This window comes from Seriola lalandi, unplaced genomic scaffold (assembly GCF_002814215.2).
Source record: "Seriola lalandi dorsalis isolate HSWRI2012SDOR001 ecotype SW California unplaced genomic scaffold, Sedor1 jcf7180002054692, whole genome shotgun sequence".
NCBI classification, from domain to species: Eukaryota; Metazoa; Chordata; class Actinopteri; order Carangiformes; family Carangidae; genus Seriola; species Seriola lalandi.
In genome coordinates, this window is record NW_019525245.1 from 1,899,514 (window position 1) to 1,914,033 (window position 14,520).

Here is a 14,520-nt window from a genome sequence, read left to right on the forward strand (position 1 = left end):
ACCCCCACCCACTCTACCCTCCTTCTCTCACTCCTTTCCTCTCTATATATCTCTCTCCACCTCCTTCTGTTTCCCCTTCTAACTTCTGTCCTCTCTAATTTACAGGCTGGTGAAGTTCAGCTGCGCATGGTGGGAGGCATCACCTCAGAGAGATTGTGACTCACTAGAGTTCAAGCTGTAGCGATATGAAATATTCATTGTTAGGAGAGGTTAGGGAGTCTCAGTCTGTCATTTTCAATTTAACCCCAACGTCAACTCCATATTTTTTAATGCTCCCTCCATTTCCAACTTAAAGAAATTGTTTGACATTTTGTGAGATGTGCTTCTTTGCTTTCTTGCCAAGAGTTGGATGCAAAGCTCGATGCCACTCTCATGCCTATACATTAAATATGAGGCTACCACCAGTAGTCAGTTAGCTTAGCTTAGCATAAAGACTGGAAGCAGGTGGACACAGTTAGCCTGGCTTTGTTCGAAGGTATGAAAAGATGCCTACCATCATTTCTAAAGCTCACTAGTTTACAGGTTTTCTCTTGTTGAAGTCTTACAAATACCAAAGTGAAACTACGTAATACTGTAAGTGAAACTGCTGCCGGCAAGAGAGGTCAAGGGTGTCATTTCTACACTTTGGTTTTTGTAAGGATTAAACAAACAAGGTGTAACATAATAGGTAAGATTTAGAGGTCTTGGATTTTGTTACTTTTGAACAGAGCCGGGTTAGCTGTTTCCTCCTGCGTCCAGCCCTCATGCTAAGCTAAGCTAACTGTCTGCTTGCGATAGCTTCATATCTTATGTACAGACATGAGAGTGGCACCAATTTTCTAATCTAACTCTGCCAGAAAGCGTGTACAGTGTTTCAGAAAATGTAAAACTATTCCTTTAACTCGCACAACGATGATCAAACATTGCAAAGTAAGGCTTTAATTCTGTGTCCATTATGAAGCACATAATATTGATAAGTCATTATTTGAAAAGTCACCTGTAGAGTGAGTTCCTTCTGACCCTAGGCTGATCTTGCCAGCCTGATCGTGTGACACCATCCGAGCCAATCGCAGCCCTTCGTCCATTAGCGTTTGCTGTATGAGGTGGCGACTCCAGTTGGCAGGGTTGGAGGTGTCGGAGTGGGGACGGGGGGAAGGAGACTGGTTGCACTGTGAGCCCGTGTCTAACGGGACAGACAGATTTGGGTGTAAATGCTGCCTTCAAAACACACAAAAAATTTATTTTTTTTTATGACATATATCTGTGGTCTTTACCATGCGATACACTGTCGAGGCTTTCTGCAGATAAGCTGTCGTCGTCTGCCCTCTGGGTCAAACCCTCTGAGCTCTCCACTCCGAGAAGCGATGACACACTCTCAGGCAGAATTATCTGAAACACATCACTGTCAATTCAGCGCCGATGGACCACTTCAAATGGCTGGACAAGTGCCACAGGGTAAAATCACACATAAATCTAGTGTCTGCTAGATTAACTGAACAATAACTGAATATTATTAACTGGAAGCACTGCCGCCCTGAAGACTCACCTCATGTCTCGCTCTCTTCTGGGACACCACACTGTTCTCATCTGCATTTGTCCTGCGAGAAGAAAACAATCGAGCCATTCAAATGTGGAAGCTCAATTTATTTAGTAAGACCCTGAGATGTGACTTGAATCTTTGAATTGAATCGTGAGCGCACCAAAGTAGAATTTTTGGTCAAATCAAGACAGTGTTATAGTGTGATTTGTGTAATTTGTGTTGTTGGAACACAGATTTAACCACAACTATGTGCTGCATTTACCATAATTATTCACATGCATATGCACATATGGTAAATATTTGAATGCCAAGTGGCAATAAGCAGACGTTGAACTCATTATTCACATTTTTTAAATGTTCAAATTTCTCTGTTTCATTGTTTCACTATTAACAATATAAAATAATCTCTGGAATTAAGGATCCAATGGAATAATAAAGGATGAAATTATACCTACAGGAAAAGAGACATTTGAAATGTTAAATCTGATATGCTGTGACAAATGAAAAATATGATGATCAAAAAATCTTTTTGTGCTCTGTTGTTACTTGATGCAATAAATTTAGTCTGTGCAGCATGTTGGTTTGTTTGAGCTGGTATTTTCCTTCAAACATACAGCCTATGTGAAAATGTTTTGTGAACATTAACGAACTCACAAGGTTTGTGTATTCCTGCGTGGTGCCAGAGTCAGCTCATTAAACTAACACTACAGAGGTTGGAGTTTAATTCCCACTGTGATCTGAACCAAGTTCATTCTGAAAATGAATACACTGGTGGGAAGATGACTCATGTAAACCACCCGGTACATGTTGATATATGATAAATACAATATGTGCTTTTTCAGATATGAAATTATTTCATTAACATTTATTCATATGTGGCTAACATGATGCTCCTCTGCCTTGAATACATTATGAGGGTCCATCCTTTGCTTTCATCTACACTGAGAGCTATATTCCTGATTCTCTAACAGATCGTTTTCTTGAGACTGTCAATACACAGCTCGTGTGAGGTGTGCTCATCATCATCGGTTGCTACTGAACAGATCACTCTTCTCTACAGGCATCGCCCTTACCTTGCGTGCTTTAGTGTGGAGGTGTAGGCACATTTTCTCGCCACCTGCCGGGCCAAAGAAAAGAGCTCCACCCGTCTCAGCAAAAGGGCATTGTCACGCATACAGAACTGGGCTGCAGCTTCATTGATGATCAACTGAGGAGGAAAAACACTGAGTGAGGGAGGGATGGACACTGTGAAGAATGACATCTAGACAAAAAAATGTGCTCATCTTTGTTTGAAATGTTTTGCCTGATTAAAGCTGCTGGTTTATAATGTGAACTTTTCTTTAACGGGTCGTTGCAGGTATGAAACATGATGTGATACAGTCAAACACTTCAGCTCAGCTCTTGTCTTTGATGCTCATTACCTCATGATGTGTGAGCTGCTTGCCTTCCCTCCTCTTGGAGTCAAAGCGTCCATAAATGAGACTGTACTTTCGGATCTCCTCTTCCTTGTTCACATCCTGGGACCCCATTTTGAAGATGTGCCCCACAGTTTTTGCCATCTTCTTGTTCATCCTCAGCAAAGTCTTCACCTCCGCAGGATCTGACCTGGGCAGGGTCCTGAGGAGCCTTTCCACGCTCTCCACCACTGCCCTCGCCGTTTCCCCGTCCAGCTGTCCTCCGGGCCAGGCCGACAGGGCAGCTGGGGCAAAAGAAGCAGAGGGGCTCGGAGATGTGGAGGGACCAGGAGGACACGTTGAGAGCATAGGTGGGCTGGGCGGCTCCTCGTCTATTCCAGATGCAGAAGCCAAAGTGCAGTTCCCATCTGGCTCCGGGCTGAGCCAGTGTGGGTCCATGGGTGACAGTTTTTCCCTGTAGTGTGTGTCTGGTGGCTGTGGGGAGGCCTGGGAGCAGGGGCTTCTTGGACTGCCACTGTGCATTGGAGTAAGACATGCCCGATCCTCCCTTTCACTGGGTGACCCTGGGTGCCCATTGCTCACAGACTTCCTGGGCCCGCCTGCTGATCCACTTGTGCCTGTCCCGTCAACTTTGAACAGTGGGATGCCTCCCAGAGGGACGTTGGAGACGGGCTGGCTGAAGAGGGCAGGGTTCGCCGCCCAGTCTCGGAGAGCCTTTTGCAGCCTACGCACATGCAGTGGCTTGGTGGCCATGCCAACTAGTGCCATGATCTCCAGAAACTCCTCCTCTGCTGCCTCACAGAGCTGCTGCACGTCGTCACCGCCCTGCTGGATGAAGGTTTCATAATAGGCCAGCAGGTTTGCCCTCTGCAGCACCCGATACAGCTGCAACTCCCCAAGTGTGCGTGGCAGAGACATGGCACTGGAAAGTTCAGGCAGGAGAAAGGAAAGACATGAACCTGCAGGTGTAGAAACCCTGCACAAGTTATTTATTTAGATAAAGACTTTGCCATCTAGACTAGTAGCCTATAGGTACGTGTTTCAAATTTCTTCTCGCTTGATGAAGCCGGGATAAAAATATAGGAAGTAAATGCATGCTTTGGAGCGGAATCGCGTCCTTCTGATAACGACCAACTGTTTTCACCCTATTAAACATGTTTTTTATTTTCACGGTTAAATGGTTGAGTATAAACCTCTCTTACCTTCTTCAGGTCAGGCAGACGGACGTGCAGAGAGGAGACCGGCGTAATTACGCAGATGTGTCTCTCCAAATACCGATGTCACAGGTCGGTACTGCCGGAGCGAAACTGATAAACATAAAGAAATGGAAACTACAAACTGTCGCTTGATCGATTAGACAAAGCCACGTTACACTAAAGTAGAAACACTTGGATTATTGGTTCCAGTTCAGATAAAAACCATCGACTGGGGGCAAGTGTCCCCGAGCCAGATGTTAGCGGAAAGCACTCTGCTCAAAGACACAACGCAGTTATTATCCTATTCGTTTCTTACCCTGTTACCTTTTGCCGAAAGCTTCCCAGGCTCAGATTGGCGTAGTAAATCCCCTTTGCGTATCGTACCTCGTCTGAAATCACTGGCAGAAATCCTCCTCCGGCGCACCGTATTGGTTGCTGGCTGCCTTTTTGCTGTCTGTGTGGGCTGGAGAATGACGGGGGCGGACTGCAGCACGCCATCTGACCGAAAAAGAGCTTTCCTCTCCCGGTAGAGAGGCGGCTTTCAAATTGGAGATGTGGGTGGTGGTGGTGGGGGCTTGAAATTAACCCTCTGCGTCTTCAAGATTTACCCATTATGCAGAAGCTTTGGGGGGTTCCCAGAACTCTGCCATGTGAAAGACCCCTGAACAAGAAATCTCGCCAACACACGGCCTATTGGCTTATTCAGAGAACAATGAACAGATGTGACAGATGAGGATTTTACTGAACGGTTTTTTTTTTCTCACACTTTTTATATGGGGGGTGGGTAATTGTAAATTATTCTGAGAGAACAGCTGAAACTCCAGTGCTTTTTAGGGCTGTTATTATAATAGTTCTTTGCCAGGGTGAAGGGTCAATTCACACAAATAAGATGGAAGTGCAATATAATAGCTGATTCCCTTTCAGGAACTAAGGGACCTACACCAGGTTATGTGAACAGGGGTGTCCAAAAGGGCTCAGAAGTCCCTGGGCCAGAGCTTTGTTTGAAGTTTACTTGTTGTAAAGTCAGACTGAGAAGAGACACGAAATGAGCATGAAGACATGCAAAATGACTATAAAGAAATATACAACGACTACAGAGACACAATTCAACTAATAAAGAGAAACAAAACATCTACAAAGCCATACATCATGACCACAAAGACAGAGACGGAAAAACGGCTACAACAAGACACAAACCAACCACAAAGTCTGGATGCCTTTTCTGCTCAGGTGCCCTTTGTCTCATAATCTCTCCATGTAAAAGTGTAATGGGTTGTAGTATCCTATATATGTTGTTTAATTTGGTGGTTTCACTGAAATAAAAACATGAAATGTTAGGAGAGCGTTTACTTGCTTTATCAAGGAAAACCTATATACTGTATAAAACAGCATGTCAAAGTGTGTTTCTATCAGCTATACCGCTAAAGCAACAGATGGCAGTAGTGTCCTTCTCTTGTGTAATGCTGTCAGAAATAATCGTAGAAGAAGAACGGGAAGGAGGACGAGGACTAGGAAGAAATAGGCAGAAGTAGGAAAAGGAGCAGAAGAAGAAGAAGTAGCTAAAAAAAAAAAAAAAACAACACGGACACTTGGCTGTCTGTTAACAAACAAGGTTACACAGTTTTCTGAGAGGTATATATGACATCTAGTTTGTTTGACTGCAAAATGCAAAATAATGTGCCTACCTACGGGACTCGCCTAGTGTCCTAAACATGCCTTATCTTACTCGTCAGACCCCACAGGAGGCTACAGGCGTTAATATTAGCTAGTCAGACTCGTTATGCTGTTAGTAGCTAACGGTTAGCTGCTCGGTTGGCTGCTTGCTAGCTAAAGGCGTTTACACTTAACTGCTGTGCTGTCGTTTTATCCTCGTTTGAGACCTTATTTAGGCGAAATATTGTCAGGTTAGCCAGTCAGAGGCAAGCTAATTTTAGCTCCTGTCTGTCGTCCAGCTGGTTGGCTGCTTCCTCTCCATGCTAACAGCCTGGCTGCCTGCTAACATTAGCCGCCTGTAAAACATCTGCTCTTGTTATCAGGATTATATTGACATGAGGTTTGTCAAACAGGGTTCACCGTTTTCTGGTGGCTTTGTTCTTCCCGGTTTTTATCGCCTCTGAAAGGTCAAACGTTTGTTGCTGCAGCTCGTGTTTTTTTTTTTTTAGATGCAGCGTGTTTCTCTTTGGCTAACTGAATTAGCAAACAACAAAACAGTGTAATTTAATGTAATCTGCAATGTCTGAACATCTTGATCAACTTGATCACTTCTATAACGACTGGATACATAAGATCATGTAGCTACATCTCATGTAAGTTAATCATTAATTAAGTCATTCGGTCTTGATTTATTCCTTCAGGAACAGCTGAACCTCTAAAACCTAAAAGCATGTTTCATATGTGAAGAGGAGCCTTCGTGTTACACAGTCGTGGTGAACTGGAATCATAATAGTGGTAATATTATAGTAGCAGTTTACCTTTTCACACCCCCAAATCTAGTCTTTGTTTATTATAAATGTGTTGAATATATAGTTTTCCTCTTGATAACATTTCAGGAGCCTTGTTTGAGTTACTCAATCTTAACCATTGCTCCCTGGGTTGTAAGGATTACTTGCATAGCCGATTAATAAATTATTATTTTTTGCTAAATTGATCCCAGTTTGAGGTCTTCAAATGTCTCGTTTTCCCCCAACAGCAGTCCAAAACCCAGAAGTAGTGAAAATTGTTGGTGATTCATTTTCTGTCAATCAGCTGAAGAACTGACCAATAATTTCAACTGAACTGCTCTTTGGGGATGGATGATATGGATAAAATCTGTCATGGTTTGAGTAGTTTTATATTGTGATGTTGATTCACACACTGACTTGAAAGTGTCTGTTCTTTGCTAAATAAATAGTATCACCTACTACTCTTACGTTTCCATCAAATTTAGTGATTTTACTTTTTAAGAAAGTGTAAAATGGTTTACTGTGATATAAATGACTGCTGATTTATACCTCATTCTGTTGCTTTTCAGGAAACAGCCTGATGCATGATGTGAGCTGTTAGGCATGTAAAAGCCTTTGACACCTGGAAGTGGCTGCTGATATGGTGAACCTGAGACAGAACTTCAGGAGCCCCCAGTCTCACGTTTTTGTGTGAGTCTGGGGAAAATGTTGCCACAGATTATGGATCTAGGATGTCATCTTCCATGAGTATCCAGTTTCACAGCGCTTCCGTCAAACAGCTGTAAGGAACATGGAGAGGGAAGCAGCCGAGAAGGAGATGGATGGCGTTACAGACACTGACGAGGAGATCCCTGATGGTGATTCCACCTTAGTGACCAAATCTAGTCAGTGTGAGACAAGAGAGACTGATGATGACTCCGAGCAGGAGGACAAAACAGCCTGTCTCAAATCTCAGGACACCCCAAACCCAGCCACTCCACAAGACTCTGGACTTGGTGAAACAGAATATTGTGGATCTACAGAGGCCAAAGAGGAAACTGAGGAGGCATCAGATGGGTTCGAGCATGACAGCGCTGCAGATCACGAAAACTCGCAATTTATAAGTCAAGAAGAGGATGAAACTGTGAGGGAGCAGCACATGAATGGAGAGTCTGGTTGGAGGAATGTGGGAAGTGGCCGGAGGTTCAGACTGAAGAGCAGCGGTTCTTTTTCCGAGCAGAGCAGTCAAAGTGCTGTTGCCTCCATTCAAAAAGGCAATGTTCTGTCCAGTGGTGGCCGGCACAAGCAGACCCGCAGACGTAACCACCACCAACATCAGCAGAATCGGGGCCGCCGGCGGACAGGCAACCAACTCATCTTAGCTTTCAAGGAGATGCTGTCAGGGTCTCTCAGTTTCTGGTGCATCTCCTGTGTCCACATGATGATTGAGATTATTGTCACATTAACTCACAATTGTGGAGTCGGTGTGGAGACAGGAGGGGTGAAACTTTACAACTTTGGGCAGCAGCTCTTTGTAAAGATCACAGATATACCGGGGATGAAGGCGGACGCTAGTCGGATTCTGAAATGGACTAAATGCGCAGGAGCAGACCTGGTTGATAAAATTGTTAGGTCAGTGAAGTGGGTAAAGACAGCTGCCTTATCTTGTTTCAGACTTTTCTGTGCTTTGGTTATTCTCGGGTCCCAGTGGGCGAAGGGTGTGTTGGTCCGACTTGGTGGAGAGCGGGGAAAACGCTACTGGACAGCTTGTCAGGAGTCGAAGTTTTGGAAGAGGGTGGTGTCCCTGCTGGAGAGAGTTCGAAGTCGATTCAGGAGGGATAGCCATGTACCTCCGTCCATGCCTGAGTCACCCGGCAGAGCAGGGAGGGGCCATTCAGGTCAGGAGCTGGAGAGATTGCTGGCATTGGCTGAGGTACCAGAGGACGAGCTCGACCCCTTTACAGTGCTCGGTGTGGAGGTGCATGCCACTGAGGCTGAGCTGAAGAAGGCCTACAGACAGCTGGCTGTCCAGGTATGTGTGAAGTGCTGGTGGCTGAGTGAAAAGTACTGTGTATTTTACATATTATTGGATGTCTGCAATAATGACTAATAAACGGCATCTGAGGCTGAATTTTCTCCTTTCCTCATGTAACCTTTTAATCTGTCCTTTCTCTTTCAGGTTCATCCAGACAAGAATAAACACCCACGAGCTGGAGAGGCGTTCAAAGTACTGAGGGCTGCCTGGGATATTGTCAGTAACCCAGAAATACGACGAGAGTATGAGTTGTGAGTACACAGAATAAGTGGTTATCATAGGACAAAAGCAAAATAAAGCAAAAAACATATCAAGTTTCTTCAAAAATCATTTACTGCATTTATTACATAAGTTTTTTTCATCTATTGTCAGTTACACTGACACAACAATCTTTAGTATTTTCTGCAGATGTACAGTTGTAATATCTCTTTGGTAGAATTGAATATCATCCTTCTTTTGTTAAGCACTTTAGATTGAACGAGCTCCTCATTGAATACTGACTTTGCATTATTTGTCATGTTCTTTACTTCAATTTATGCAAAATAGTGATGGTAAGGAGAAATTCTTTTAGCCTGCAATGTTGTAGCACATCACCAACCAGTCTGTCTCGTTCCCACACAGGAAACGCATGGCAGCAACTGAGCTCTCAAAGTCCATGAATGAGTTTCTCACTAAACTGCAGGATGACCTGAAGGAAGCCATGAATACCATGATGTGTACCAAGTGTGAAGGCAAACACAAGTATGTCGCTACACACCCAACGTCATGATACATCAGCATCAGCGTCTGAAACATGCTGTTTCACAATGTTTAAGCCTAAACTTAAACATTTTGTATTACACACAGCTGAATTGTGTCTCATGCTGCAGACCTTTCACCTTCCTGGTGTGTGTGTGTCTGTCTGTCTGTCTGTGTGTGTGTGTGTGTGTGCATGTATGTCTGTGCGTGTGCGTGTGCAGACGGTTCGAGATGGATCGTGAACCTGCTGAGGCCCGGTTCTGTGCTGAATGCAACCGTTGCCATAGTGCTGAGGAGGGGGACCTGTGGGCCGAGTCCAGCATGTTGGGCCTACGCATCACATACTTTGCCTGTATGGATGGCAAAGTCTATGATATTACAGGTACATAAAGATTTTATTTCTTTATTCCTTTATTATTTCTTTATTCCTTCCTTCTTTATTCCAGTAACTAACCAGTTATACACTCTGTAGTTTGCATGAGCTCATGTATTATCGGTATCTATCCCTCAAGGGATGGAAAAACGTGTTTTTTGGTTATACTTTTTCTCTCTGTGACCTGTTGTGATGGTGTCATGTTTCAGAGTGGGCTGGTTGCCAAAGAATAGGCATTTCTCCTGACACACACCGTGTGCCCTATCACATCTCCTTTGGTTCAAAGAACAACAGCAACGCTACACGACACAGGTATGTCCCCTGTGTTTAGAATTGAACATATATGTGCTGTCAGGGACCCCTGTCCAGAACTCCACAAGTATTCCTGTTGTCATCATTCTTCTTCTTCATATTAAGGATGTTGTTGTGGCTCCATGGGAGCATAAACATAACATGTCATCCTGCTCTTGCTCATCTGTGTCTACATTTTTCCTCATAAACTGCTTTTTGTGCATAGCTTTGGTACTTTTGTTTGTATTTTTAATCAAGATACTTTATGGTCCAATCGTCCCACACTTGCAGAGACCGTCTCTAAAAGGAGAAAACTACACCATTACACTTGAGTCTCCAGTGCAAAAGATCTCTGAACCCTCCAACTTTTCCTTTCAGGATGCCCTCAGAGCACGCCACAGGTCCAACCAACCCCGCCGATTTGCAGGACTTCTTCAACCGCATCTTCAAAGGAGGACCTTCTAATGACATGGCTGCCAATGGGGGCTTCTTCCCCTCAGGTCCGCCTCATCATCACCCACCTGGTGCTGGAGCGCCCCCGTTCTCCCCTCCCCCAGGCCAGACAGGTTTCCACATGCCAGGGAGTCACCGGCCAGAGTCCAGTGAGACGTGGGCTGAAAGCGGCAAACCCCCCAGGAGGAGGAAGAAGGTCCGGAAGCCTTTCCAGAGGTGAAGTCTGTTGACTTCTCAGAGTATCAACAAAGCAACACAGGGACACAATAAATAATGGCCATGTTTGTCTCTCGCCTGCCTGTTGGCATGCCAAGATCTGAACTGGAGAAGATTCATATGGGTAAGGCTGCACTCAGATCAGCCAGAGGAGAGAGAGACTGGATCACGAAGAGGAGCCTGTGGACTGAAAACAAGTATTGAATTAGGGCTGAAGAGGTGGCAGTGATGGTGCTTTACCTCTCATTTCACCTTATTTTTTGTTGGTCTTTAAGACGACGGTAGCCTTGGCATTGAAATCCCTATCAGGATGCTGTAATGAAACATTTTCTCTCATAATTTCCTGCCAAATCCTGCAATGCATGATTTATTCACCTGCATTTTAACACTTTAGTTCTTGCAATTATGTTGTTAATGTTTTATATAAGGTTGGTTTAAGACATTGACTTCTGACTGTCGAAGAGGGTTGCAGTCAGATGGACTGTTAATTGTGGATCGCTATAATCGACATGAAGAAGATAAAGATTTGAGCAACATCACTGTGTCAATGTTACTCACGTTAGTGGCATGTGGATCTACTTCTAGGTCTGCACCCCGCCCACCATATTTCAAGAATGAACTCAAACCAGCCAAAACCTAACACATCTAATGTAAATTTACAAAAACAAATCAGCCAATTCAAAACAAGTGTGCAGTAGCCACATTTTTATAGGAGAGCTGACCTGAGAGTGGCCAGTATTTACAGTTAAATCAGGGCACGGTGTGGTTCTCTGCTAGTAGGCACACAGATGGCAAGAGAAGGCAAAAACACTTTTAGTATGCATGGCTTAATGTAGGTCACATGCAGTCATCCTCCTGCATTAGAAATCCACTGAGACAACTAGCATCCACACATATTTGTCCCAGGTTATTTTGATTATTATAATACAAACAGTAAAATTCCATACACATAATTAAATATTACTTGGATCCTTCTGTGATGAAGTTTACTGAAATGATAAATTTGCGCTCACTAGAGGTTCAGTTTCAATTGTTTCATTTTATTAAAAATCCTGTAGTTGCTTCGTGGAGATTCGGCCATGTAATGTGGCACAGTCACATGCTATACCATCTCATTCAGAATTAGTTATGTTAGAATAAGTGCTGATCTTTGTGTGGCAATTAGCAAAGAATCACATCCTGCATTGGAGGCCACTTTCTATAAAATTTGATTTGTTTTTAAGAGCAACAGGCTCAAAATTCAAGAAGTAAAGTCATTTGAACATCTCAGACAGCCCAAGTCAGATTTTGTGAACCTTTCAGAAGCCAGAGACAATAACCTGTGATGGAGTCAGGATGTAAACTCTGGACTTGTTAAAGTGAAAAATATAAAAGGGCTTTATTTGTTTTGAGATATACCGATTCAAACATGCTAAATCTGCCTGTTGTTTATTATCTCAGACCTGGGTTGGCATTAATCAAATCTAACAGTGGGAGTGAATTCATTGGTGTTTCAAAACTTCATAGGTGACACCTTGACATTTTGAAATGTTGATATCTTGTCAGCACTATTTCAAACATAGAATAGATTTATACTGCCCCCTGTTGATCCACTGTGTAACCACAATACTGACTTATGATGTTAGATGGTGGCCTATTGAAAACACTTGTAACGGCTGACTGACGGCTAATAATACATCAGAAAATAGATCAGTTAACAGCTACCTGAGTCTTAAATGTATTGATTTAATTTAAAATTAGACATTGTGCTACTTTACAAATGCAAACCTGACCTTTTTGTAAACTTGCAACATGATTTGTTTTTTTCCGATCAAAATTGTCACTACTTGATTCATCCTTTTTCTCACTCTGATCATTACTGGATTCACAGTAAAAGGCAGCAGTTTGAAAACATGTTGCATCTGCAGAGATTTATATAGTTGTTCAAGTTATTTCTGAAATAACTTTAATAACATTTTTCTAAATCTTCCACCATTTTCTTTAAGTGCCATTTTATGCCTACCAGGATGTTTTGGTGACACATTAAACCAAAACTTGTACCTGAGTGATCTGTCATGAACGTCACCCAGAAAAATAAACACTGAAAATAAATAATTCTGCGGCTTATAATGAACAATGTTCACATTCTGACTCGTAAGTGTTGTGGTGATGTGTCAGCGAGTGTAGAGTCTTGAACACAGGTGAAAACTGGATGTGCTTCAGCTTTCAAAATGTCAAGGTCACAGATTCACAGAAAATCTAATTTAAATCTAAACTGATTTACTCTTAATCTCCCCTGTGTTACTGTATGTAACAACAAGAACGGGTCACGAAGCCAATAAGTGGTTGTATTTTGGGTTTGGTTTCTTAAAATGGTTTTTACATGAAAATTATACTTTAATCTTCATCATAGGTTAATTGAAGAAACCTGAACTGTTATTGTTTACACCTGATATGTGAAGATTGTGCGACTGTAGTGATACAAGGCATTTGATAAAGGCTATTTTTTATATTGACAGTGGAAGAGAAATACCATGTTCATATTTTTTTCTTTTGTGTTAATTTGCACACCCACCCCTGTAATAACATCAGAGGGTTTTGAACAGTCATCAGTGATTTAGCTTAACCAGACTCCTCCAGCTGCAGCTGAGTAGGAGGTGTAGCTCGCTAAGCTTTTTTTTTTTTTTTTTGGTTGAAAATGAATGTTAAATGACTGGCTTTTCTTTTTCTTTTTTTTTTAAAAAACAAGGTTTGAGTTGACGGCCCATTGCACTTCACTTACCGCTCTGGAATCTGTAGTCGCCTTAAAAGATGAACCTTTGTTGCAAATGTCGAGTTCACTGAAGCAGGACATTAAGTTTACCACATTTCTCTTCATGTGACACATTGTTTTCCTCTCGTATATTTGGCCAGTTTCCCAGACATGGATTGAGTTACTGTAAATTAAAGTGGCCCTTCCTTTCAAATGAAATCAAAGTAATCTCACAAAACGAGAGAGTAAAACTAGTCCTGCATTAAGTCTATTTTGATAAAAACAACTTGATAGCCTTAAGGAAGATTAGAGCCAAGCCAAAACTATGAGGGCTATAAAATGTAATTTTCAAAGATGTCAGGGTTACATTCAGATTGTTAGTATGTGATAATCAGACAGAAATTACTTTGGTAGTATTTCGTTCACAAATTTGCTACATTTGCTCCAGATTTTCTTTTCCAACAATATTCTTCTTACATACTCATTGAGGCGTTGACCATCTGTGTTCTTATTCACTTTTTCTGAGAACTGGTTTTTGAATCATGATATACTGTCGAAAATCTACTTTTCCCTGTGTAGGAAACTGCACCGACGTTAAGCAGAACACGTTGTTTTCCACATGTCCACCTTGACTTAAGAATGTACAGTGCTGTATGTTAAAGGTAGCAGTTCGAAGTCAAAGAAAGAGCCAACACTTAAGAGTTTTTTTTCTCAAGTTTTTAACAGAATATGCAGAAGTATTGCAAAAAATATCTGACAATCATCAGGGTTTTTTGTAGGGAATTATGTGGCGAGTTCCCTGGCTGGCAAACAGTTTTAAAATATCGCTGTTGGGTTTCGTTCCCCCGCTTTCTCTGGTTTTCAAAATAAAGATGATTTCCTATATGCACAATGTTTGTTCTGTTCTGTGCTCAGTATATACTTAACAAATGATTTATTAGTTCCTAACGATGCATATCAATGTTACAAATCTTTTTAAAACATACACAGTAGGGTTACATGTGTCAACACTAAGAATCCCGCTCAGAGCAGCCTGTTAGCTTGCCGAGGTCCCGTCCTTCGAATTGGCCTAATATTTCATTTTACTGTAAACCCACGCTGAAAAGGGCTCTGTGTCACTGTTTTACCTCATA

At 42.4% G+C, this 14,520-nt stretch overlaps 2 protein-coding genes across 7 annotated transcripts in view; one reads left to right on the plus strand and one right to left on the minus strand.

The window, feature by feature from the left end:
* The window catches only part of nab2 (NGFI-A binding protein 2 (EGR1 binding protein 2)), a 9,158-nt gene extending 3,616 nt beyond the window's left edge, over positions 1–5,542 (minus strand). Inside the window, exons 1-7 of one of the 4 annotated variants that reach the window (XM_023423584.2) lie at positions 4,455–5,542; positions 4,137–4,241; positions 2,941–3,856; positions 2,593–2,726; positions 1,526–1,577; positions 1,254–1,368; positions 977–1,162 (exon numbers count right to left, since the gene is read on the minus strand). In XM_023423584.2, the coding sequence (XP_023279352.1) occupies positions 977–1,162; positions 1,254–1,368; positions 1,526–1,577; positions 2,593–2,726; positions 2,941–3,852 (1,399 nt within the window). In that variant the 5' untranslated portion in view covers positions 3,853–3,856; positions 4,137–4,241; positions 4,455–5,542. Of the gene's footprint in view, positions 1–976; positions 1,163–1,253; positions 1,369–1,525; positions 1,578–2,592; positions 2,727–2,940; positions 3,894–4,136; positions 4,242–4,446 lie in introns of all 4 variants that reach the window. The other 3 variants (XM_087178599.1, XM_023423583.2, XM_087178598.1) reach the window with 3 other exon arrangements.
* A 75-nt stretch (positions 5,543–5,617) lies between these two features.
* Positions 5,618–14,279, plus strand: dnajc14 (DnaJ (Hsp40) homolog, subfamily C, member 14). Of its 3 annotated transcripts, none has more exons than XM_023423579.2 (7): positions 5,618–5,762; positions 7,141–8,582; positions 8,730–8,836; positions 9,207–9,326; positions 9,545–9,705; positions 9,906–10,008; positions 10,366–14,279. In XM_023423579.2, exons 2-7 carry the CDS (start codon positions 7,362–7,364, stop codon positions 10,658–10,660), a joined length of 2,007 nt encoding a protein of 668 aa, XP_023279347.1. In that variant the 5' UTR covers positions 5,618–5,762; positions 7,141–7,361; the 3' UTR covers positions 10,661–14,279. The 3 variants fall into 3 exon arrangements, with proteins under 3 accessions (XP_023279347.1, XP_023279348.1, XP_087034722.1); XM_023423580.2 differs by lacking the exon at positions 5,618–5,762 and adding an exon at positions 5,773–6,436; XM_087178596.1 differs by lacking the exon at positions 5,618–5,762 and adding an exon at positions 6,478–6,578.
* The last annotated feature ends 241 nt before the right edge of the window (positions 14,280–14,520 follow it).

What these genes read in the sequence shown, in the direction of transcription:
- dnajc14 (XM_023423579.2), top strand. Translation starts at nt 7,362, where the DNA reads ATGGAGAGGGAAGCAGCCGAGAAGGAGATGGATGGCGTTACAGACACT. An exon ending in ACAGACAGCTGGCTGTCCAG is followed by an intron (nt 8,583 to 8,729) that starts GTATGTGTGAAG and finishes TTTCTCTTTCAG; the next exon opens with GTTCATCCAGACAAGAATAA. An exon ending in ATACGACGAGAGTATGAGTT is followed by an intron (nt 8,837 to 9,206) that starts GTGAGTACACAG and finishes GTTCCCACACAG; the next exon opens with GAAACGCATGGCAGCAACTG.